Raw genomic sequence first — 24,404 nt, forward strand, 5'->3', positions numbered from 1 at the left:
TAGAATTCTTGGTTCCAAAATGATACATTTTATTAGACCAACTGGGAAATTGCACAAAAACTCTCATTTTTGGCAAGCTTTTGGGATTGTTTTGCAACTTCCCAGTTGGTCTAATAAAAGGTATCATTTTGGAACCAAGAGTTCTAGTTTGTGTATGACAACTCATTGTAGCTCTTGATCTACAGCACTTTTATTACTGAAAGACTGATGCAAGGTAAAATTAGTAACTTTTTTTTTTTAAAACAAACAGTAATGCTGCATCCTATGGTACCAGGAAACTCTGACTCCTGGGTAACGTGGGGCCCTTGCAGGACGCCATGGGAAACTTGGTTGTCACACCAGACAGCAAAGCTAACATGTTTAACGATTTCTTTGCCTCCGTCTTCCTAAGTAGGGACCAGAACAGCCACCTCCCTGCTGGGCCCCCCTCGAGCCCCAGGGGAGGCACACCTGGGCCACCGGTTAGCGAGGATTTAGTTAGGGAGCTTCTGGAGGGGTTGGACATATTCAAGTCAGCCGGCCTGGATGATCTCCACCCTAGAGTTCTAAAGGAACTGGCCGAGGTCATTGCAAGTCCCCTGGCACAACTTTATGAGCAGGACCCAGGAAACTATAGGCCGGTTAGTCTCACCTCAATCCTAGGCAAGCTGTTTGAGAAAATTATGCTGGCACACATCCAGGACGGGCCAGCAGGGGACTACATGCTTAGGGGCAACCAACATGGGTTCATCAGTGGCAGGTCCTGTCAGACCAACCTGGTAGCCTTTTACGATCAAATCACCAGATCATTAGATGCAGGGGTAGCAGTGGATATAATCTTCCTGGACTTCCGGAAGGCTTTTGACACTGTCTCTCACCCCGTTCTCATTAAGAAACTGGGGGGCTGTGGTGTAGACACCCACACAGTCAAATGGGTCGCCAACTGGCTGGTGGGCCGCACCCAGAGGGTGGTAGTGGATGGGTCCTTCTCAACCTAGAAGGACGTGGGCAGTGGGGTTCCACAGGGCTCGGTCCTCGGGCCCACACTGTTCAACATCTTCATCAGCGATTTGGATGAGGGGGTAAAAAGCACCCTGTTCAAATTTGCTGATGACACTAAGATGTGGGGGGACGTGGGCACATTGGAAGGATGCAGCAGGCTACGATCAGACCTAGACAGGTTACAAGGGTGGGCGGACGAGAATAGGATGGGTTTCAACACAGACAAGTGCAAGTTGATGCACCTCCGGAGGAACAACCGGCACCACACCTACAGGTTAGGGAACTCCCCTCTTGTCAGCACGGAGGCGGAAAGGGATCTGGGGGTCATCATTGACTCCAAGATGAACATGGGCCGGCAGTGTGGAGAGGCAGTAAGGAAGGCCAACCGCACCTTGTCATGCATCCACAGATGCATCTCGAGCAGGTCCAAGGAGGTGATCCTCCCCCTCTATGCGGCACTGGTCAGGCCGCAGTTGGAGTACTGCATCCAGTTCTGGGCGCCACACTTCAAGAGGGATGTGGACAGCATGGAGAGGGTCCAGAGGAGGGCCACTCGTATGATCAGGGGACAGCAGAGCAGGCCCTATGAGGACAGGCTATGGGACCTGAACATGTTCAGCCTCCAAAAGAGAAAGCTGAGGGGGGATCTTGTGGCCTGTTATAAACTAGTCAGGGGGGATCAGCAGGCATTGGGGGAGTCACTGTTTCCCCAAGCACTGCCAGGAGTGATCAGGAATAACAGTCACAAGCTGGCAGAGGGTAGGTTTAGGTTAGATATCAGGAGGCGCTACTTCATGGTCAGGGCAGCTAGGGTCTAGAACCAGCTTCCAAGAGAAGTGGTGCAGGCTTCTACCCTGGGGGTGTTTAAGAGAAGATTAGATGAACATCTTGCTGGGGTCATTTGACCCCAGTATTCTTTTCTGCCATGGCAGGGGGTCAGACTAGATGATCTGCTCAGGTCCCTTCCGACCCTAGAAATTATGACTTCTGTTTTTAGTAGTGATTTACTGGCTTGTTTCATTTAGAATCTTATGTAGCCTGATGATTAGTCCTTTAAAAAACATCTAAATTTTCAGTTGCAGCGCCGGCTGCCTGATTTCATTCCAATTTAAGAAGGTATGTAAGTGCTGACAACTGGAGGTATTTGTGGAAGTCTGCCCTTTTGAGTGTACATTCTTGGGTCACTTATTTAAATTATTCCAATACTTAAACATAGCAGAATTGGTTTAAGTGAGTCATCTCTGTTTTCCTCTGATTATGTTATTTTGGAGAAGCCAGGGATAAAATCAGAATCAGATATGTGATGATCAGCAGGGATCTTGGCTTTCTCTGTTTAAAAATAACAAATTATCTGATTAAAACCTCCCCAAATCCACATTTTTATATGATTAAAATGAAATGCTGCTATCTCTCTCTCTCAGTTGAGCACGATGTTTTATTGATATATTTATAATTTTATAGAAATTTAGAAGCCTACCACTGCCTCAAGCGCTATAAATAAAAAAAAATTCTAAATATATATAAATTTTAGTGTTTGATTTTGGGTTTATCATGAAAAATCAGAGCTCCCCCTGCCCTCTTCACTCACCAGAATGCAGGTCCAGCTGTGGCTGTGCCCCCCACTGCTTTGTGGCACTGATATGCCAGTGCCATGCCCATGCCATTGCCCCTCACTCTTAATTCACAGCCCCCTGAGGCCTGCTGGTGCCCCTCATTCCACTACCACAGCCCTGCTGGGGTCCGTCACGCCACAACTATAGCCCCTGGCCCTCCCGCTGCCAGGGCTACAGGGCCAGGGACCCAGGTCTGCAGCCCCCTGCACCCCTGCAAGCAGCACCCGAGCCCTGGCTGCCACATGTGGGAGGCAGTGGCTGCAGCACCTAAGCCCTGGCTGCCACATGCGGGAGGCAGTGGCTGCTGCGAGAGAGCAAAGCACAGAGCCCTGTTCCCTCTCCCCCCATAGGAAGCATGGCTGGAGCAGAGTCTGTTGACAAGGTCAGTGCAGGCTGCCTGCTGCAGGCTCGGACCTACCAGTTCTGCTGCCCCTCCACCCCCTAAGGCCTCCACAGCTCAGTGAGAGGGACCTGGTACAGCAGGGGAGAGCAGAGTGGGGAAGCTCAATGCTACTGCCATGAGCCCCGCACTGCCATGGCAAAGTAACCCCTGCCAGCCTAGCAGCAGTCGGGGTGCCAGTGCAAAGTTGTGCCCCTCACTGTAACAACTCCATGATGCCACCTCTGCTGCTGCCAAGCTGGCAGGGGACCCTTCAACATGGCAGCGACACTGAGCTTCCCCACCCCAATCTGCCATGCTGCACTAGGGGAAAAAGCCTGGGGATTCACCACTCCTGATGCAGCCTTGGGGCTCTGGGGGCTCCTGCACAGCCCCCACATGGTGGGGGGCAGCAAGGATCCTTGAGACTGTCCAAAATACTCTTGTTGGATATTTAACCTCTCATGCCATAGGATATCAGACTAGACTCTGAAGAGCTATATGAGGCCCCTACTCGTGAGGCAGAAGGGTGGGAGTAGTAGAAGTCTTTGTTCAGGCAGATAACTCAAGCAGATCAGTGAACCACCACATAGGGGAACGGGAATTCCATTTTTACCATGGATGTTCTCCTAGATCCTATTTAGGACAGAAATAAATCAGGAAAGAGTACAGAAAGTCACGAAGATGTAGGATCAAAATCTGTATACCACAGCCGTAGAATTTGAGAGCATGGAGTAGCACTCTGGCAGTTTGACACTGAGCAGTTTCATGGTGAAAAGAATCTCTTGCAAGTTCATCAGCAAACTGAACACTACCTAAGAAGATCCATTTCTCCTAAGATAATCACTTCAGTATAGATTATTGATCAGCATTGGTTGACCTCTTAACAAGATATCCAAGGAAGAGGCTAAATGATGCTATGGAAGCTTTCATGTAGATGATAAAGAGACAGGCCTAACTGGATAGAAAATTTGAGAAAATTTTAAGGAGGTCAAATAAAGTGGCATGAGATCATTATTTGGGAAACTAAGTGCGAAAAAGGAGGGGGGGGAACAACAACAACAACAAAATCATTGAGAAAAAATTATAATTAAAACCAATTCCACCATCATTTGCAACAACAAACATCTTGCAAGCCACGTACTTTGAGCACTGTGGAGATGGTGATTAAAAATGGACTAAATGCAGCCGGGAGCAAAAGGCCTTTTGACAGAGACTACATTAAACAGAACATTTCACTGGAGAGGAAGAACAGATTCAACTCACATATAAAAGAGCACACTGTGCTATTTCTCTACTTGTTAGATGACAAGAGTCACATGACTGGGAGAGAACAGAGATAGATATCTGCATCACACCTACATGTTCCTGTATGTGTAAAATTACTAAGAGTCATCACTGCACTCAGGGAGCTAACTGATATGTACACACCATTTTTCCTCATGTCCCCATCTACCCCTTAATACAATAATGGCACAAGAAATTCTAGTTCAATATAGGCATTCCTGTTACACACATCATTAAATGTTTGTAAATGCATGCACATAGGCAAACAATTTTGTGTACTACCAGATATAGTTACACATCAAGTACTTGTTTTCTGCAAGTAAAACAAGAACATTTGTTTATCTGCTTTATCTCGTTCTATTTTTACATTAATTTCCATTTGTCATAAGGAAGGCAGTTTTCCTCCATTTTCTGTTACCTTATGGGATTCCTAGACATTTATTCTAGAAGAGAAGCCCTAGTATATAGCAGTAAAATGGAATAATATTCTTGTTATTTTCATGCATGTGTCTGAAATGACTTGGTACATAAGGCTCACTGTGTATTTCCTATTAAGTCCCTTGTCTATACATTGATCAATCTCTCACACATCATGGCCAAAATCCTGAGAGCTCATAAGTATCATATTGTAGTAAGTAGCCCATCTGCTTAGCAATGCTGACCCATAAGGGATTACTAAGGATCAATAAAGCATTCAGTGCAGTATTTCCTGCATAATAACACCTCCCATGTGTTACTCCATTGTGGCACCCTGAAGACTGTGCCAAAGCTGCGCAACCCAAGGTTCGTTTGTACTTATTTTCTTGCTGTGTAGGCCTGAAAGTGTGACAAAGGAGGAAGCCATACACTTTTTGAAGTTCTGGGTGGAGGAAAACAAGCCAGGTTTTAAACATCCACAAATCAGCTGGCCCGGATAGATCGCACTCAAGAGTACTAAAAGAACAGGCTGACATCCTAGCCTGGCCAATGGCAAGAATATTTGAGAACTCAGCACTTGGGTGAGGTTCCTGAAGATTGGAAGAGAGCCAATGTGGTGCCTATCTTCAAGAAAGGGAGGACAGAAGATCCAGGGAACTACAGGCCAATCAGTTTGAGATTGGGGGGGGGGGGAAGAAAACAAACAAACAAAATCAAAGAAACCATTAACAATAGGCTAACAGAATGAAACATTCTGAAAGACAGCCAACGCTGCTTCATTGTGGGTAGGTCCTGCTTGACAAACCTCGCTCATTTTCTTCTGTGATGAGGTGACGCATCACCTGGACAAAGGAGAAGAGAGTTTGATATCATCCATTTGACTTGGTCTCCAATCAAGTCCTCATGGTTAAACTGGAGAACTGCAGCCTTGACAACCTTACGGTCCTGATGATTTGGGAACTGGCTCTGTGGTTAGACCTAGAGAGTAATAGTCAGTGGAACTGTGTCAACATGGCGCATGGTGACCAGTGACGACCCCCAGGGCTCCGTACTTGGACCAGTACTCTTTAACATATTTATAAACAACCTCGATTCAGGTATCAGAAGCGGACTGGCTAAATTTGCTGATGACACCAAACTATGATGTCATCACACTAGAGGATAGGCTGGCAATTCAGGCTGACCTGGATAGGCTCATAAGGTAGGCGGATCAAAATCTGATGGCATTCAACACTGAGAAATGCAAGGTGCTCCACCTTGGGGAAAAAAGAATCCACAGCATACTTATAGGTTCAGCAGTGCTACACTTGCTAGCACCATGACCAAAAGAGACTTGGGGGTCATAATTGACCGCAAGATGAACATGAGGCACCAATGTGATGCCACAACTGGCAAAGCAAACAAAACCCTGGCTATCAATACAACTCAAGCAAGACCCAGGATGTCATCTTCCCACTGCACTCAGCCTTAGTGAGGCTGCAGCTGGAGTACTGCATTCAGTTCTGGGCTCCACAGTTTAGGAGGATGTGGAAAAGCTCAAGAGAGAGTCTAGAGGAGAGCCTCATGCACAATAACATAACAAGAGAACAGGCCCTTATGAGGAAAGGCTGAGGCATGGGACTCTTCACCCTAGAAAAGCAAAGACTCAGGGGGGACTTGGTAGCAACCTGTAAGTATATAAGGGGTGTTCACCAGGAACTGGTCTTTACCATCTGAGTCCGAGTCTGAAATAGACTCCATCCAGAAGTGGTACAATCACCTACTCTGGATGCCTATCTTGCTGGGATCATTTGACCCCAGCAGACTTCCTGCCCCTTGGGCAGGGGGCTGGACTCGATAATCTTGCGAGGTCCCTTCCAGCCCTACTGTCTATGAAATAAACAGATGCAAGCCAAATGACCAGCTGACATTACCTACATCTCTGAACTTAATTTTATCACATGAATTAAGAAAGTAGGCAAGTAAGTAATGGGCAGCTGCCAGGTGTACCACTCAGAAAGCACATGGCATTTGAGAAACTGTAATACAACTCCAGTGAAGAAATCAATTTAAAATGTGAGAAAGATCCCAAAACTGAGAGAAGAAAATGTCTACCTCTGATTTATTTTGTAGGCTTCAAGGAAGAGTGAATCCAAACCCATAAAAAACTCCCACTTTCTCTGCCCCCAGGAGGGTTGATTTTGATAGGGTTGAGGTTATATTAAATAAAATAAGGTGGTCTCAATATAATGCCCAACAAAGCTATCATAGTGAGTACAGCTAGCTCTCTCAACTGAGAAGAGGCTCAAGCCTAGGCAAGAAGATTGCTACAGGTTAGCACTGATGTACATTGACAGACCTGTGGGAATCCTTGCATAGTACTTGGATGCACTATATGCCTTGCTTCAGCCAGTGATTTTAATCTACCAGCACCAAATTCACTCCATTATTTTAAAATGTGACTCAACACTAGCATTTCACTAAAGATCTACATCTCCCTCTGCTGAACAGATGAAGAGAACAGCAGCCCTGATGGGAACTGCCAGCTTGGTTTTTAACCTTCACATTCGACAGATTCCCTATGGCTTGAGGTTACAGATGACATTCATTGGGTTACGGATAATGGCCTTTACACACCGGGGACATTTTTTATTGACTTGTCTAAAGTTTTTGACATAGCAGCCCATAAAATCTTCACTAAACAACTTGTCCCATATTAAGCAGGGAAAAGGAAGACATACAGCATTAAAGATCTTAATCAGCTAAGGCAAAGGAGTGGAGGGGGCTCAGACAGGGAAGGAAAAGAAACTCACAGATTTCGTTGTGGATCATTCTGAATCTGACCTTTGTAACTCTACAGAATTGGATCTGCAGCAAATTTTTACATAACGCCCCCTACCCCCCAACCTTCCTGATATTCAGAAAATCATGTCGTCAGAACTCTTGTATAGCCAGTTAAAACCAAAACCAGCAGTGTTACCTACGAAGATTTACAAAAATTAACACATCTTAGCAATAGCAGCTTGTGAAATGATAAGACTCAGTCATATTTTCTGTTTCAAAGTCTGGAGGAGGAGAAAGGCAACAAGGCACACTGCTTACCATACAATTAGTTCTAATCTAAGACTAGTCTCTTACGCCCACTTCATTATGGTGGTAACAAACACTAATTAAAGCTGCCTAACAATATCCAGTCTAAACCTTTGTTTTCCAGACAAACACGACAACCTTAACTTTCAAGATTCAGGATCAAATTTCTTGTGTTGGGCTTCTGCCAGAAAGCAAGGGATTTGTTAAAACTTGATTTTAATTAAGCTTGAGCAAACATTTTTAACTATTTGAGCAAAAACAGTCAAAACGTTGACATTTTCTTAACAGTCAGATGTTTAGATGGAACATAGAAATAACCCTGTTGAAAAACAACAAAAAATGCCATGAGTTTTCTAATGAAAACATACTTTCATTTGACTGAATGACAAGCCTTTAGAAGTCACATGCTAGCTCACATGCAATAGATTTTGTGTTCTAGTCCCTTGGTCCATAAGACTGCAGATAAGAAAAATCACACTATGCATACACATACATCTCAGTTGCATAATGAAAAGCTGAGGGGAGGTTAAAAGACATGTTAGCATGCAAAATATATTTTTGTCAGTTGTGAAGTGAAGACATGATAGAGAAAGCATTTCTCCTTTGCATAGTAACATATCCATAGCTGCTCATTCTTGCAGATTTTCTTAGGTAGATGATGTAAAAGTTCCGTGAATGTCTAATACCCCAAAATAGCAGAAATGACCCAAGCCAGATGTATGTATTTTTGTCTCTTCCCAATATCATTACAAATAAGCACACCCCAATGAAATATTATTCAAAATATATGGTGAATATTCAACTTGTATACCTAATCAGATATAATGAAGAGTTTGTGGACTTAAAAGAGATGATGGTTTTAAGAAAGATAAGAGTGCAGAGAATGAAATGGGCAGGGCATATTGCAAGAATCAATGAGAGAAGGCATGTGAAGCAGATTTTGGAACCCGAGATGGAGGGTATGAGACCTCAAGGTAGACTGAGGCAATAATGGGAAGATAACACAAAAACTGATCTGGAGGGGATAAAAGAAGAAGTGACAAGGTGGAGAGTGCTTTCACAAGATAAGAGGAGATGGAAGGCTGAAGTCAAGGTAGTTTAGGCTGTCAAGGTCTGCAAGATATGGGACAGAGACAGAGAGATACCTAACCAGAATTCAGAAAGTGCCAAAATGAAGATGGCATGTTCAACACTTAATTCTTGTAGTATGTGATCTTATATATGTAGCCTCTCTAAATATAACTGTATATTTTTTTCTAACTTCAAAATGTGCATAATTCCATTGGACTTCATACTACTGCATGTCAACCTAAGTCTGGGACAGTCATTCATATGACAAGTACAATAAAAACTGTAACTCACATTACATGCGGACAGACATCAAAGTGGGGGCAAGCAGGGAGCAGAGACAGGAAGCAGGGGAGATGGATGCCAGGGGTACAGGCACTGCAGGGTGGGGCAGCCAAAGGGCACAGGCAGGGGAGCTGTAGGCAGGAGGGAAGCAAATGGTAGCAGGGGGAGGGACAGGTAAGACATGCAGGCACCAGGGCTAGGGGGCAGGCAGCAAGGGGCAGAGGTAAGGCCACTTGCCCAGATGCAGTGACAGAGTGGATGAATTTAAGAGGAGCCGCCAAAAATTAGATTCTAGACATGGAAAGTTATAAGAAAGTTATAAAGATTCCCCATCTAGAATCTAATGGGAGGGGGAAAAGGGGTCTGTTTTAAATTCAAAATTTGTCTTGGATGCTGGGTAAATACGGTAATGTATTTTGGTAAACTCTGCCAAAGCGGGTATCAGATTTTGAGGTCTCAACTAAGAAATAAATACAGAAGCCTTAGAAAAAGAGGGCTTATATGTTGGCTCATTATGGCAAAAACCCAACACAATGGTGAAATGAGTATAAATATCAAATAAATACTACAAGATATTGCACATAAGTATGTAAGGTAAAAGTGATAGTCTGCAATGCAATTAGATTGTCAGATGAGATTTAGGATGAAAAAATAATTCCAGTTGTACAAGAAGTCAATTTTATTTTTTTCCCCCAAATATGCTTACCCTTTAACCTTAAATGTTCCATGCAAAACTTTTATAATTCTACCAAAAAATTTTAATCTTGGAATGTGTGATAAATTTATGAGCTCAGACACAATGTAATAAACAACTTTAAGACAAAAAACAGTTTCAGTTTAAGAGTCAGCACACTGAATATTCAGGGTCTACAAACTTTATTTAGTAAAAGTATGCAAACTTAACGGAACAGGAAGAACAAATGGTACTAACATAAGAAAAACCTAAATTTGTGCCATATTGTAGGGGTAGGAGAACGAAGCAGAGGTGTTAATCTAAGTCCAACAACCTCCAAATGCAGCACAGTGATCTAAACACTAAATATATGATGCGTTAAGGCATTATAGAAGGTGCCGTTGCATCAAGCTATTCCTTTGAATAAATCACTGGAAGCCCCTCAAATGAAACGGTAGTATTGGGAACTTCTGAAGTGGGAAAGTATTATTCTCTACTAAAAACAGTGTTAACTGCTAGAAACAGCAATTTTGCATTTTTGGGAAAAGGATGAATCTTGAAGTTGCCAACCCTATTGTTGAATTACAAGGCTCATTTCAATTTTAATTTGAACTTAGTTGAAGTCATTTAGTAAATGTTACAAAGTTGTAAAACTAAATATTCAGGAAAGAAACATTCAAGCAAAATGATTAACACATCCACTTGTGTTAATGACAGATTTATCCTTTCCTTTAGAGAATCAAATGAAGCTTTTCAAAATTGATTTTTATCACTTTACCCGCCACTGAAGTGCAACCACCTCTGAGATGAAGTTTGGCAATTCTAACATTTCTTCAACTGTTGTTACACAATAACTGCATCCAAGTAAACACTGCAGTTTCAGTTGAATAAAAAAGAATTAAGATGGGGAGAACAATTACACTTTTTACAGCTCTACTCTTATTAAGATTGCTTATGATTCTGAAGACCACAGATGGTTAGTTCTTCCAGCTACGAGAAGAATAAATTTGGTACTAGCAAGATCATCTCTGCATCAACATGTCAATGCCTACACTACTTGGGTGAGTCTTCATTTCAAGTGCTAGCTACAAAAAGGTTAACACATTCATAAGATCCAAGTCTACAGGTACACAAACTACTTTACTGCAAGATTAGGTAAGGCATGAATTTACAACAGAGATAAGAACATAAATGCCACACTGGGTCCATCTAACCCAGTAGCTCATCTCCAACAGTGACAGCAGTAGATGCTAGAGGAAGAACACTGAACCGGATAGATCTAGAGAAGGGGTGTGCTCAACCTCAAACCTACAGGCTAAACATATGCTTTGGAGCTATTGCATCTGGCCCGTGGGGCTTCCAAAGGGTCCAGAAATTTGGTAGCAAGGGAGCAGTAGACATTAATATGGCCACCCTCCTCCATCCCAAATTCCCAAACCCTAAGCCAGCAAGTGGGCTGGACCTGGGCCACACTCTCCAATGACCTCTTCCCCTCCCACATGGGGCTGAGCCACACTCCCATCTTCTTCCCCCCCACAGGGCCATGCTGGGGCCAGGACATGTCCACTCCGTCCCACCCCACAACTGTGTGGATGGGCTATACTCCCCCTCTCCCGTGGGGTCAGGCCACACCCCCATTCCTCACAGAGCTGGGTCAAGCTCCTTTCCCCTGCAGGGCTACATTGGGGCCAACCTGTCCCCTATCCTCTCCTCACCCTGCATGGCTGGATGGTGCCCACGGAGCCTGCCCCATCAGGATCACTGGCTGGATTTGGCCCACAGGTGGACCAGACTCTGTCCATTGGGCCCGCCAGGGAAAAAGGTTGATCATTACTGATGTAAAGTGATCTATTCCCTATCCATTACCCTCACTGGCACCTACCATTATTGGTTTAAGACAGCAGAGAAAACATCTCCAACCATTCTATTTAACAGCTATCAATAGATCTATCATTTATGAATTTATCTAGTCCCTTTTTGAACTTGGCTATGCTATCTGCCACTAGCACCTCCTGTGACTATTGAGTCTACAAGTTAACTATGTGTTGCATTAAAGAAGTACTTTCTCTTGTTAGGTTTAACCTGTCTCCTACTAATTTTGTGGGTGTCCCCTTGTTCTAGTATTTTGGGACTTTCATAGATTTCAGACATTAGGGCTGGAAGGGACCTCGCAAGATCATTGGGTCCAGCCCCTTGCTCAAAGGGCAGGAAGTCAGCTGGGGGTCACATGACCCCAGCAAGATAAGTATCCAAACATTTCTTGAAGGTATCCAAGGTAGGTGCTTGCACCACTTTTGGAGGGAGTCTGTTCCAGACTCTGAAGCCTCGGATGGTAAAGAAGTTTTTCCTAATGTCCAGTCTAAAATGGTCTTCCAGTAGTTTGAGACCATTAGACCTTGTCTTCCTGTGGGGTGCCCTGGTGAATAGATGTTCTCCCAGTTCCTGATGCACACCCCTTATATACTTAAAGTTTGTCACCAAGTCCCCCCTGAGCCTTCTCTTCTCAGGCTGTAGAGTCCCATGCCTCTCCTTGTAATGCTTGCTCTCTTGACATCTAATCATACGTGTAGCCCTCCTCAGGACTTGGTGAACAAAACTGGACCAAGTGAGCAGGCAACATCATTTGTGATTTTACAGGCCTCTATCATATCCCCCATCCCAGTCTTCTCCTTTCCAAATTGAAGAGTTCTAGCCTCTTTTGTCTCTCCTGGTATAGCGACTCTTCCATACCCGTGTCGGTTGCTCTTCTCAGTACCTTTTCTAATTCTACAAGAAACTGATGACAAATTGTAACTGCTTGCAAATTGTTTAATCCTGGAGCTGCCTAGCCGTGGTAACATACAAGGTAGCTCATGTTATTTCATTGGAGGTGAAAACTACCTATTTTTATTTACCATGGGTATAACAGCAAGCATATCTACAGTTAACTACAGAGCAATTGAGGTGCTATGAAATTCATGAACCAGCTTATCTCCTAGTAACTTGTTTGCATGCTTATATTCCTAGACAGTGTAGTAGAGCTGCAGCTCCTATGTCTAGACCAGGATGGAAACGCTTACAATTTAGCATGTTGCTCTGCTGTTACTGGTGCCAGAAAGATCTTCCACAAGCATGTCTCAAAACGGCAGCCTGTGAAAATGCCAGTTGTGGTTTAGAACGTTGTTTATGAGGACATTTCACATTCTGTATGTTATAAGGACTTATAAACATGGAAGTTTTCAGAAATGAACTGTTTTCAGAAGTGACATTTCCCAAGTGAAAAGAGATCCAGCTTACTTTTAAACAACAGGTTTAATGCTCAACGTAAATAAATGCAAAGGAACATACACTAATGGAAAATATGCAGGTGCAGAACACCAGTCTTTCTATGGACAATCTTTTCCAAAAATAATGTGGATAAGGTAAGGACAAATTAAGTACCTGGGCTTTATCTGTTGGCTCTCTGATAATGTCTGTGGAATGAGCTGGTTTCCGTTAGTTTCCAAGAGGCAAATGTCCACTTATATAACCCATTACCAGAAATGATCTGACTGTTGGTTAGTTTCAGAGACCAAAGATTAGAAACTTAACTCTCCACAAAATTAGCCTCTTTGGGTTAAGACTGATGTCCAATGATGTACTTATACTGCCCCATGCCAAATCTATTCTGCAGGTGACTTCAGTCTCAAGTGTTGTCAGTGTGCAATTTTAAAGAGAACTGAGAGACTTTCCAAACACAACCATTAAACAAACATTCAGCTCACTATATTTTGTGGCTCTGAAAACTGAACCCTACATTCACTCAACACTCCGCCCACACACACACACCTTACACCTCACCTCCAAAATAAGCGAAGTTTTAGGAGCCACTTCAGGTTTCCTATATAGCTAAGTACTTATGAGTAACAAACTATTAAGGTAAGAACTTGCTTTGACTGAAAACTGTACACATTCTTACAAAAAAAAAAAAAATCTTAATTTATCTTCTTGGTCATTAATATCACATATTGTTCCTCCATTTAATAGCTGGGAGTGACAAGGCAGTGAAAGCACACAAATCTGAAGCAGCATAAGAGACCAGCTTTACAAGATATTTGAAGAAAATCACTACTAAACTTCAGAAACATCAATATTCCATTAGATAAAAATAGTCCCTAAAGTGGTCCATCTTAAATACTAAGGCTGCTTAGAGATATTAAAAAAAACCAACACAAAACAAAAACAGGGCTCTACTTTAAACATGGCATGCTCCTGCGCCAAGCCCTGCGCATGCTCAGAAGAGGCATCACATTAGTTGGACCTGAATTACCCAGTATCTGTATAGATTGGGTGCTTTGGTGCATTTTTTTGGGAGCTTTTATCTAATAGCTGATTGAAAAAGTTCCGCTGAAGCGCCCAATCTATACAGACGCTGCAGAGCCAGGTTGAACTAATGAGCTGCTGCTTCCGGTAAAGCAAAGGGCAGGGCAGTGGGGGTGGTTGTTAAACATCTGTAAACAGCCTTAGTGCATTATCAGCTCCATACAAGGCTACTCTCAGTCAGATGTGGCTTGAACTGTAAGTGCATAAGGCCTTTCTCTATACATTGTGAAGGTTTTTACTATGGGACAAGGCACAATATGCTTATGAAATCAAAACCTACTGGCATATCAACATGAACAATGCCATATGTTGTACTGTAATTCAGTATCACTGGTTTAGCATATTGCCTCTTAACCTCAAGACTTCAAGTTATTTGATACACACAACAGGTTCCAAATAGCCACATAACATATGCCACTTCTTTTCCATGTGAGAAAGCTTGATTTTAAAATGAGTCTCCTCAAGGAGTTTGACACAAATGCCACATAATCCCTAGTATAGTTGCTATGAATCCCAGTAATCAGATTTTTTCCGTTTCAGATCCAAAAAGAGAGAGACTGGTGTGCAATTTATATGACTCTCCGAAGACCTTGCAAGAAGATTCTATGTGAGATCCTTGTAGACCAGTGGCTTTCAATCTTTTTTCATCTGCAGACCCCTAAAAACTTTTGAATGAAGGTGAGGACGCCTTTGGAAATTTTGAATGGAGGTGTGGGTGCCTTTGAATTGTAAGTGTAGGCATTCACATACTTTTGATTGATCGCAGTTTTCTTTCATGAACCCCTTAGATGAAAACCATTGTTGTATGCCTAACAAAGGAAATGATCTTGTACATTAGGCACTGTGGGAGATCTGGGATCAATCTTGGCTCTACTACAATTTTCCTCTGAAATCTAGAGAAAACACATTTTTTTTCTACCCCTCCATTCCCCAGTTCAGAAAGAGAGGTAATATCTTATTCTCCCTACTTTACTGGGGTTTTGTAAGGCTGAATTTAATGTTGCTTGTCTCCTCAGATACTATGCTGATCTTATATAGTAGATATGTCAAGAAGGGACTCCCTTTCCAAAAACAATAAAAAGGAAGGAGTGCTTTCAGAGGGAGAGTTCTGGATTTAAGTTTATGTATAACCCAGTGAATTTGTCACTTCTTGCAAATAGACTCTGAAGAGTTACATGCATACGTCTTACATTAAGAAAACTCTGAATTTAGACAGTTCTACTGTGCAGCTGTACACAACTTCCTTAGAAGGCAAGCTAGTAAATTATGCAAGGGCCAATGTGTATATCTGATAAATGCACAGACTATCAAAATTCACCTTTTAGTACCATCCCTTTGGACAACTAATTCATAAACCAATTTTTCACCCCTGACACAGGTGAAAAAATAGCTGTGAAAATGTTGCTTCAGGAATTTTTGATTGGATGCACTAAAGACTTAAATACAGATGTATCTTCCCCTGTGCCCTTTCACTATACATCTGAATGAAAGGAAAAGAATACAGTAGTTAAAAAACCCTCTTGCATCTTAAAGACCTTGAAGTATATTCAGGATATGAAAGAAAAGAAAGGAGATGCAGAGACACCAAGGGGCAGAGAAAAAGCAGGTTTTATTGATTTTTATAGGAAAGGGAAATCTCACTGGACTTCACTGCTAAGAAAACTTGTTTTCTAGACATTGTGCAAAATCCTCTATCTTCGTTTAAGGTATATCTGACTTTGAAGGAAAGGTGCTTGACTAGGAAGTATTTCAGTTCAACATCATTACATAGTAAGGGGAGTGGAGCAAGTAGAGAGAAAGCCTGAAACTACAAAAACACCTGTTAGTGTTGAAGTCTATGGCTCATGATGCTTTCAAGAAGTTTGACAGTGGCTAGATTGCAAGTTTACTGAGACAGCTGCCTCATACCGACAAGCGTTGTCTCAATGACTTCCCTATCTGCCCATAGCCATCTGTGGTCTCTCATCTTCTATTTGAACTGAAATCTTTTTGGTTCAGGTACCAACTGCTCTGGTTTTATGAAACCGGGACCAAAGGGGTCCTAGTTCTTGGGTGGATCTCTTAGGCAACACAGAATTATGAATCATAAATAAATAATAAAGCTAACAGAAGACATGCCTAATGGCAGGACTTAGGAGCAAGGGAATGCTGATGGCTTGATCACTATATAGTATAAGGGAAATAAAAGGTCAGTGGTAACTGCTGACAGCATTACAGCATGGCAGAAATAAAATATTGCTTGTTATCAATAGCTACACTTAGCTTGCTGAAGTTAATATGGGTCTAGTACTGCTGAAACTGTACTAGCTAAACAGTAATCTAGTTGTGAATTGCATACATTTTTAGCCAGCTATTTTCCTAAGCTGGGGAGCTGTGCTGCTGGAAAATATATGGTCTGAAAGCAATGTTATTGCTGAGGCAGAACAATAACAACTGTAGCCATGATTTATATCACTAATTTCAGGATAAAACACCATCCTTTTTTAAAAAAGAGGAAAAGACCAAAAAATTACATGCATTTTGTATTTGGCAGCAATTACAGCTTATACTGCACAGTGTTTCAACTCAGTAAGCATGCAAATAGAATATTTTATTAAAGTCAGAGACAGCTGGGATCTTTCCCTTTTTAAATGCCCTCTCCACTACAGCAAATTTCATCAGACTGCAGTTAGAATTTACTGCTTCCACCCTCACCCATACAGACATTTTGCTTTTGAGAAAAGCATTCAAGAAACACTACCCTGCCTGCCCCCAAATAATATAGGTTTGCCCTCTCTCTCTCTTCTTCTCCCCTCCCACTATTTATTATATTTTATCTTGTCAAAGTAAGCTTTTGGGTAGCTCAAAGGCTTTAAATAACCAACAATCTAGTAAAAAAAAAACTATGTAATCAATATTAGTTACATTATGGGATTTATTCCTAGAATTGCAACTGAAGCACCATCTATGGCCCACAAGTAGCTCTCCACAGTATATATGAAACTAGTAGTGCTAAAAACTGGAGCATGAGTATTTCACGTTACACTATTTGTATGCAGAGTTATATGGTACAGTTCTTTTAACAGATTTCAAAATCTTTACAAACTAATAAGGCACAAAAGTCTCTTTCCTAAGATAGGTATAATGAGGCACAGAGGGTTTAAGTGACTTGCCTAAAGAGTCTTAGGGTATCAGTGACAGATTCAGAAATACAGCTTAAAAGTTCTGAGTCTCAGCCTGACATACGAAACTATTTCTTCTTTCCAGACATTGTCATTAAGTCAGTATCTTTCATTTTCTCCTTTTGCCACCAATTAAATGGCAGAGCCAGAAAGGAGCTCGATACAAAGGAGAGATGGATGTTCTACGCCAAAAGGAATTGTACACTATGAACTACAATGGGCAGATGAGCAGAGTCAGCACGGTTTATCAGTAAGAAAATAACAGCCAAAGCTGTTAAAGCAGAGAACCTTGGTTTACAGTGACCATGCCAGAAAGTTTGCTGCCTGGCCCTTGTTCAAAATCAATCACTTCAATACTTCATTCTTTTAATCTGGTCACAGAGACAGCACACAGCTTAAGTGTACATCTCCTTTGTTAAGCACCCTTGCTCCAAACTTTGCAAAGGAGAATTGGAGCTGCAAGTACACAGCAGTGGTGTAAAGTTATTTTTATTACCATAGCATTTAGGAACCCTGGTTAAGGACCAGGACCCCACTGTACAACTGATGTACAAACATGAACAAAAACATGGTCTCCGTCCCAACGAGCTTACAATGCAAATATAAGAAAGAGGCAACAAGTGGACAGAAACATAGCAGGGTGCAATGAAATTAAACAATACTGGTCACCATAAGAGGCAGTAGTCTCAGCCCACCAGGGATCTAATTGCAGTCCTTTTGTTTTGTGGTCATCACAACCAGAAAGAATTTTAAGGAAGGAGTTAAGAGGACAATGAAATAGCTTTTGAATGTTTAAAAGGAGTCCTTCCCAACCATAAGGAGTTGCACTGGGGAAAGCACATAGTTTTTTGGAGGGTTTTTTAACACTGAAGAAGTGGGCAATGGAGGCAGCAGCTGATATTTCCATAACAAGCAAGAGATGATAAGTATGGTGGGAATAAGTTGTAAAGTACCTTGAAAGTAAAGACAAGCATCTTACATTTGCTGCAATACTGAAGGGGGAATGGGTGGAGAGATGCAGAAATAGCTGACCTAGTTCAAGTGACAGGCTAAGAAAATGGTCTTTAGTTGGCATCATTCTGAATAGAAATGAATAGGCAAGATTGCATTTGTCAAGGCTACAGACAAGGATGTTCCATTAATCAATGTGTAATATGGTGAGACCCTAGCTGTGTGAATGGAAAGAGGAAAGGCTGTATTTCAGGTACGTGTTACGCAAAAAGAATCTGCAAGATTCAGGAATATATTAGCTTAAAAAATATCAGTGCTTAAAAAAAAAAAAAAATACAAGAAACACAGGCAAGACTGTTCTTTTCAAACAAGGGATCCAAATTATGTTCACTCTCTCCCAATGGAGATATCAACCTACAACCTCCTCTATATACAAAGGAAAATATGCACTTGTTTTATAATCTGCTTTGCCCATGTGCATCTCCCAAGTTAACTGTAATGCTTTTTTGCTATACTAACCATTACTCTTCTTTTACAAATATTCTAATTCCAAGACACAAAATGTGGAATGTGGTATGAATACTCCTAGCAGCAGGTAAACTAATTTTTAAAAAAGATTAATAAAATACCAGTAGAAAATTTCTTTTAACTACACTGATTAAAATCAAAGGTCATAATCTGAAATATATTGGAGTTTTGGATGTGGAGGTCGAAGTTCAAAAGCTGCTGTCCTAATTTCATAATCTGGATATATGAACTTCGTAAATGGAGGTGCACTAACATCTGGATAACCAGCTGTTGCAAGCAGGCACAGCATTCAATCTTTTAGGGTATGGAATTATTTTTCTTTCCTTGTGTAAACAAAGGAGCAAGTCAAGTAGCAGCAAAGGACAAATGATGGAACATAGTTGCTGAAGCAGAATTACTGCCTGAGTGCTGTACAAAATTCTACACCAGGTGAAATACTATGAAATATTCACTGTTTTATTACAAATTAAGCCAATGACTAACGTGGGTGTGCGAAACAGGCCGTATTCAATTTGGATTTGGCTTGAATTGAGGACGGTGATTCGATTAATTGATTCAGATCACTGTCCCGATTCAATTCGGCCGAATACGAATCTGAAGATTTGATGCCAATTTGGAGAATCAGCAATTCAGCCACAGACACAGCTTTAAATGTGTTTTCTTCATACCTTGAGGTACCAGGAGTGGCTCATGAATGCTGTGATGGTGAGGCAGATGGAGTGTCCCATAGGAGTTTGGGGGGCCCTCTGCGCACTTAGCTGCAAACCCATAAGCGGACCAGAAGTACCTCCGGTCCATTGCTGAGCGTGGAGCTTCTCACACGCCCCCCTGGCTCGACGATCGGCCACAGGGAGACCCCAGGTACTCCCCAGGAGGCACCAGTCGCCAAGCTGGATGGGGTAATGGGGGTGGCCCCCTGTGCACTCCCCGGCAGAGGACTGGGAGTGCTTTTGGTCCACTTCCAGGTTGGTTGCCAAGCACACTGGGGACTGCCCCTGCACTCCTGGGACGCTCCATCTGCCCCACCAACTCAGCGTTGACAAGCCGCCTGGTACCTTGAGGCATGTAGGCAAAAACATTTAAAAAGGTGCGTCTATGTCCAAATCATCAAATCAACCTAATTCGGAGGGTTCTGATTTGATTCAGAGAGGTTAAAGGGTCTCCTGATTCGATTCGGATTCAGAGATTCAACCACCAAATCGAGCCAAATCTCTTCCAAATTGAATCAGTAACTGAACCTTTGCACAGCCCTAATGACAGTGTTTCATTTCAAATCTCATTTTGATTTGAAACTGCTGTTCCGTTTCATCAAAACTATGATGCTGTTTCAATGTTTCGCCCACACGCTATAATGGGGAAGCTTGAAACAGCCTCTCTCATCCGCCAGGCAGATGGTGGCCCGCAACCCTGGGAGGGCTGCAGGGGCTGTGCCAGTCCTCCCAGGGCTGCAGGCCCCTGATCTGCCTGCCAGGTGAGGTAGGGAAGCCGGGTGCTGCCACCTGGGACTGGGGACCTGGATAAAAGGAACTGAATCCGATCGCTCAGTTCACCTCCCCAGCACTAGGATCGGGCTGAGGAAGGCAACTCAGCCCAGCTGAGCTGAGTTCCTTTCCCCAGCCCAATCCTAGCGCTGGGGAGGGGAACTCAGCCCAACTGGGCTCAGTTCCTTTCCCCAGTTCCATCTAGTGCTGGGGAGGGAACTCAGCCCAGCTGGGCTGAATTGCCTTCCCTAGCCCAAATGATCACAGTGCTAGGGAGGGGAACTGATCTCAGGCTCAGTTCCCTTCTCCTGCGCTGCAATCGGCTTCCCGCAGCCTGGCCACGGAAGGCGGGGAGAGCCAGGGCTGTGGTCCTGACTGAGCCACATGGGGCTGCAGAGCCACTGAGACTGCAGTCCTGGTTCTCCCCTGTCTCCTACCACCTGGCTGCTTCAAAATGTTTTGACTAGCATTGTTTCGTTTGGAGGCTGTTTCAAAGCCCTTTGTTTCGATTTGATGTTGCTGTTTCAAGTCCAAAATGAGTCAAAACAGTGTTGAATTGAAACAGTTGGTGAAATTTCACACAACCCTAATGACCAACACCTGGAACATTAATTAATCCAACAGAGAAGAAAAACAGAGACTCCACATTTTATACAGTAGCCTGTTACTTTAGTTGTCAATCTATTAGTTGACAGTATAGATAGTGTTGGTTCCTATAGGGCAATGACTGGGATGGCCAAATTTGATTGCATCTTGTCTGCTATTTGAAAGGGGATTCAGTTAAAATACTGCTGTCTCTAAAGGAAGCTCTATGTATTATTCCTGTATTCATCTGATAGCCTAAGTGACTCCAGCTATTATATTTTATAAGTCATATTTCCTTCTTCCTAAAAATAAATGAATTTTGTAAGCATATACGATTATTTGAAATTGGTACATGAAAGAGAAATAGGAAAAAATTACTCTCCCCCTTTGCCTCCTCCACAGAATAATAAACAGTGTACACAAAGTACTTTTTACTTAATATAGTAAAACAAACGTGCTGTGTTGTCCTGAATTCCTATGAAGTTCCAAAGTGGGTTCCAAATCTTATTAAAACCCTTCCATTCTATCATTTATAGTCTGCAAATTATTGTGACTGCAAGATCCATTAGAGAATCTTTTATGGGCAAGTTACTGCTATTATTTTAATACTTCCACGTGATTCTTTTAGTAATCATTAAGCGATGAAATATCCATTCTGGAATTTCAGTTTAGAGGCTCAGTTTCCTCATCCGTCAAGCAGCTGTAAATTCATGGTTCTCAATTTCTCCTCCTCTTCCCCAATCTCTCCTCACTATTGGTGTCATTTTGAATCACACCATTTTAACCTAATTTTTCTATTCTCTCAAAGTGTGGATACAGTATTGCCTCTTAATCCAAGATGACTTTCAGGAGGTGCATGTGATAAGGTTCATTTTGGGAAACAGTGTGGGCCCTGTGGATAAAACACTGAACTAGTTACTTAACAGAGCTGGGTTTACATCCTGGTCCTGCCCCAACTTAGTGGGTCACCTTGGACAAATACTTTAACAATTAATAATTCCATGCCTCGGTTTCCCCATCTGTGAAATGGGGCTAATGATACTGACCTTTGTACCTTGAATCCTTTGTAAAGTGATTTGAGATCTACTGATAATAAATGCTACAGAGCTAGATACTTTTAATGAATTTTTAAAACTGTTTTTATGCCATATGTCTTGAAGTTCTAACATTCTTCCTAGATTTTGGCCTAATTTCCATCTCTGCTTTACAAGTTTAGCTTTTCTTACCCCAGTACATTCTAAATGGATGGCAATCCTGATTATCTGATTTATCTGACAGAAAAATAAGGCTGGTAATTGAGGTTTTTTACACCTTTGTCAGAGTTGATTCTTGCACATTTTTCCATCAGTTTTTCATAAATAGTTCTTTACTTACAAATATTGCTAGTGGGTACTGTAAATTCAATTCTATGTTTGCGTGCTATTTACTAAACTTTAGTGAAACACCTTTGTCAAGCAAGTTGATATTTTACACACTCCAATTTCAATCCGCTTTTTGCAACACGTCAGCATTAAGTTTCTTTATTCTTAAGAGTCACAATCTAAGCAAAACCAGCCAGGGAATCAGAACATCTGAATAGATGGGAAACCATTAAGAAGAACTGCCTTGCTAAGCCAAAAACAGGTATAGTAAGAAATTCAGGAGGGATCCTTGTCCGTTTTATTTCCCCATGCTATGTACGTGTTACCTACCTGCACAGCCAAAAGCCAGGTGGTACCTAGAAGAGGGACTGAACTTGACACAACACACATTGGCCTTGGCCTCAATACTCGCTACTGAATTGTCCAGGTTGGTAGACCACAGCTTCACTAAAGAAACAGAAAATAAAAGGAGACAAAAAACAGATTAAGTGAGACTGAAAACTATTCTAAAAGCAGGTGGTAATCACATATATAACAGGTTCCAACAGACTACTGGGATTTTCATAAGTATTACCACTGCTGAAATGAGCAACCTAATGACCATAAAAAGGGCGCTTGCCAGCACATTCTCAGGTAGAATAGTAATTTACAACTTCTATACACATAACACTGAATGTACTGGTTGATTCAAGTCTCTGTTCTTGTAGAGTCTACAACTCATTCAAATGACTAGATGCATGCACTGGATGGAAAGACTGCTTCCTTAGATGCGTGTGGAAGGGGTACTCTGGTGTCTCTGCCAGGAAGATTCTGTGCACAGGAAAGCAACAAATTTAGCGATGAAGTAGGGAATGAGATAGGAAAATCAGAGAAGAAATACATCAATCCCTACTCCAGCTCCCAGAAAGATACCAGAAATATTTATGGAGCCTTGTCTATATTAACTTTTCCTCCCTGTCCCTCTAATGTTTTCATGAACTTCTGAGAAGCCCATCCAAGAATCCACTAAGTGGAGTGGAGTTGCAAAGGGATCTAAGCAAATGGAGTCTTACAGAGATACACCTTGGGCTCAGTGCTGTTCAATATGTTTATTAATTATTTGGATGTTGGCATAGAAAGCTTCTTGAGAAAGTCTGCAGATGACAAAACTGGGAAGAACCATGAACATGCTGGAGGATGGTGGATGCTTCTGGGCTTTGCTGGTAGGTTTTGGGTGTTGGCTGCAGGTAAGGCTGGAGCTTTAGACTGGGCTGTGCCAATGCTCCTACTTGGACTTAAAGCTGGAGGTTCCTAGCTAGAGGGTCTTGCCCCTCTGCTCAGGGTGACAGATCACTGTATTTGGGGTCAGAAAGCAATTTAACACTAAGGTCAGATTGGTATGGGCCGTGTGGGTTTTTGCCTTCTTCTGTAGCTCGGGGCATGGACTTCTACCTGGAATCTCTTGAGTGTATATTAACAACCTTTTAATAGGACAGGGCAGGACATTGGCTACTATAGTTCCCCTGCTTTACATGCGGCAGGCTAGGATGTCTTGTGTTATGCAAGGCTTGATGGTAGCTTTATGAAGAGTCTAGATTTGGATTTGCATAGGATGTTTTGGCTAGGGATGATCCTACCTCAGGAAGGGGGATGGACTAGATGACCCCTGGAGGTCCCTTCCAGCCCCACTTTTCTATGACTGTAAATCTGAACACAACTCTCCACAGGAAAGAGCCACAAAATAGCCCCCCTTACTTTCTTTTTGTGAACTACTAAAACAAAAAATGTGCTGCTCTTGGCCTGCACTAATAATTTCCAAACCCGGGGGGAACTGCTTCAAAGGTATGAGAAAGACAGCACTACTTGGAGCACATGTTGATGCATCCTTTAAAAACAGCATTGTATCAATATCTTTCAGATGTCTGAAATCATTATAAAGAATCAAATACATCCATCTCAAACACTGACATTAATGTGTACTAAATTTGAATACATGTTTTAGGTAAACCTAGATGAAAAAAGTTACTATATTTACTGAAACCAAGGCCTCTGATATGTTACACTTAAGACACAATTAACTACTACATCACATCTTAAGTGAAGAACTTGTCACATGTTCATTCAATAATGGCATGACAAAACCAGGAATAAGCAACAAAGTTATTATACAAAGTATGTGCTCCAGAGGCTTGGAGCACTGGTCAGGTGATCGGGGAGCACAGTGAGCTCCCCCATCTGGGAATCC

At 42.2% G+C, this 24,404-nt stretch overlaps 1 protein-coding gene across 2 annotated transcripts in view; it reads right to left on the bottom strand.

The window, feature by feature from the left end:
- COP1 (COP1 E3 ubiquitin ligase) overlaps window positions 1-24,404 on the bottom strand; it is a 204,884-nt gene that overhangs the window by 63,124 nt on the left and 117,356 nt on the right. For both annotated transcript variants that reach the window (XM_090048661.1, XM_090048662.1), the window contains exon 15: window positions 22,511-22,627. In XM_090048661.1, the coding sequence (XP_089904787.1) occupies window positions 22,511-22,627 (117 nt within the window). The remainder of the gene's footprint in view (window positions 1-22,510; window positions 22,628-24,404) is intronic.

Source organism: Crocodylus siamensis, chromosome 5 (genome assembly GCF_052110815.1).
Source record: "Crocodylus siamensis isolate JL-2025a chromosome 5, ASM5211081v1, whole genome shotgun sequence".
In the NCBI taxonomy this organism is placed as follows: Eukaryota; Metazoa; Chordata; order Crocodylia; family Crocodylidae; genus Crocodylus; species Crocodylus siamensis.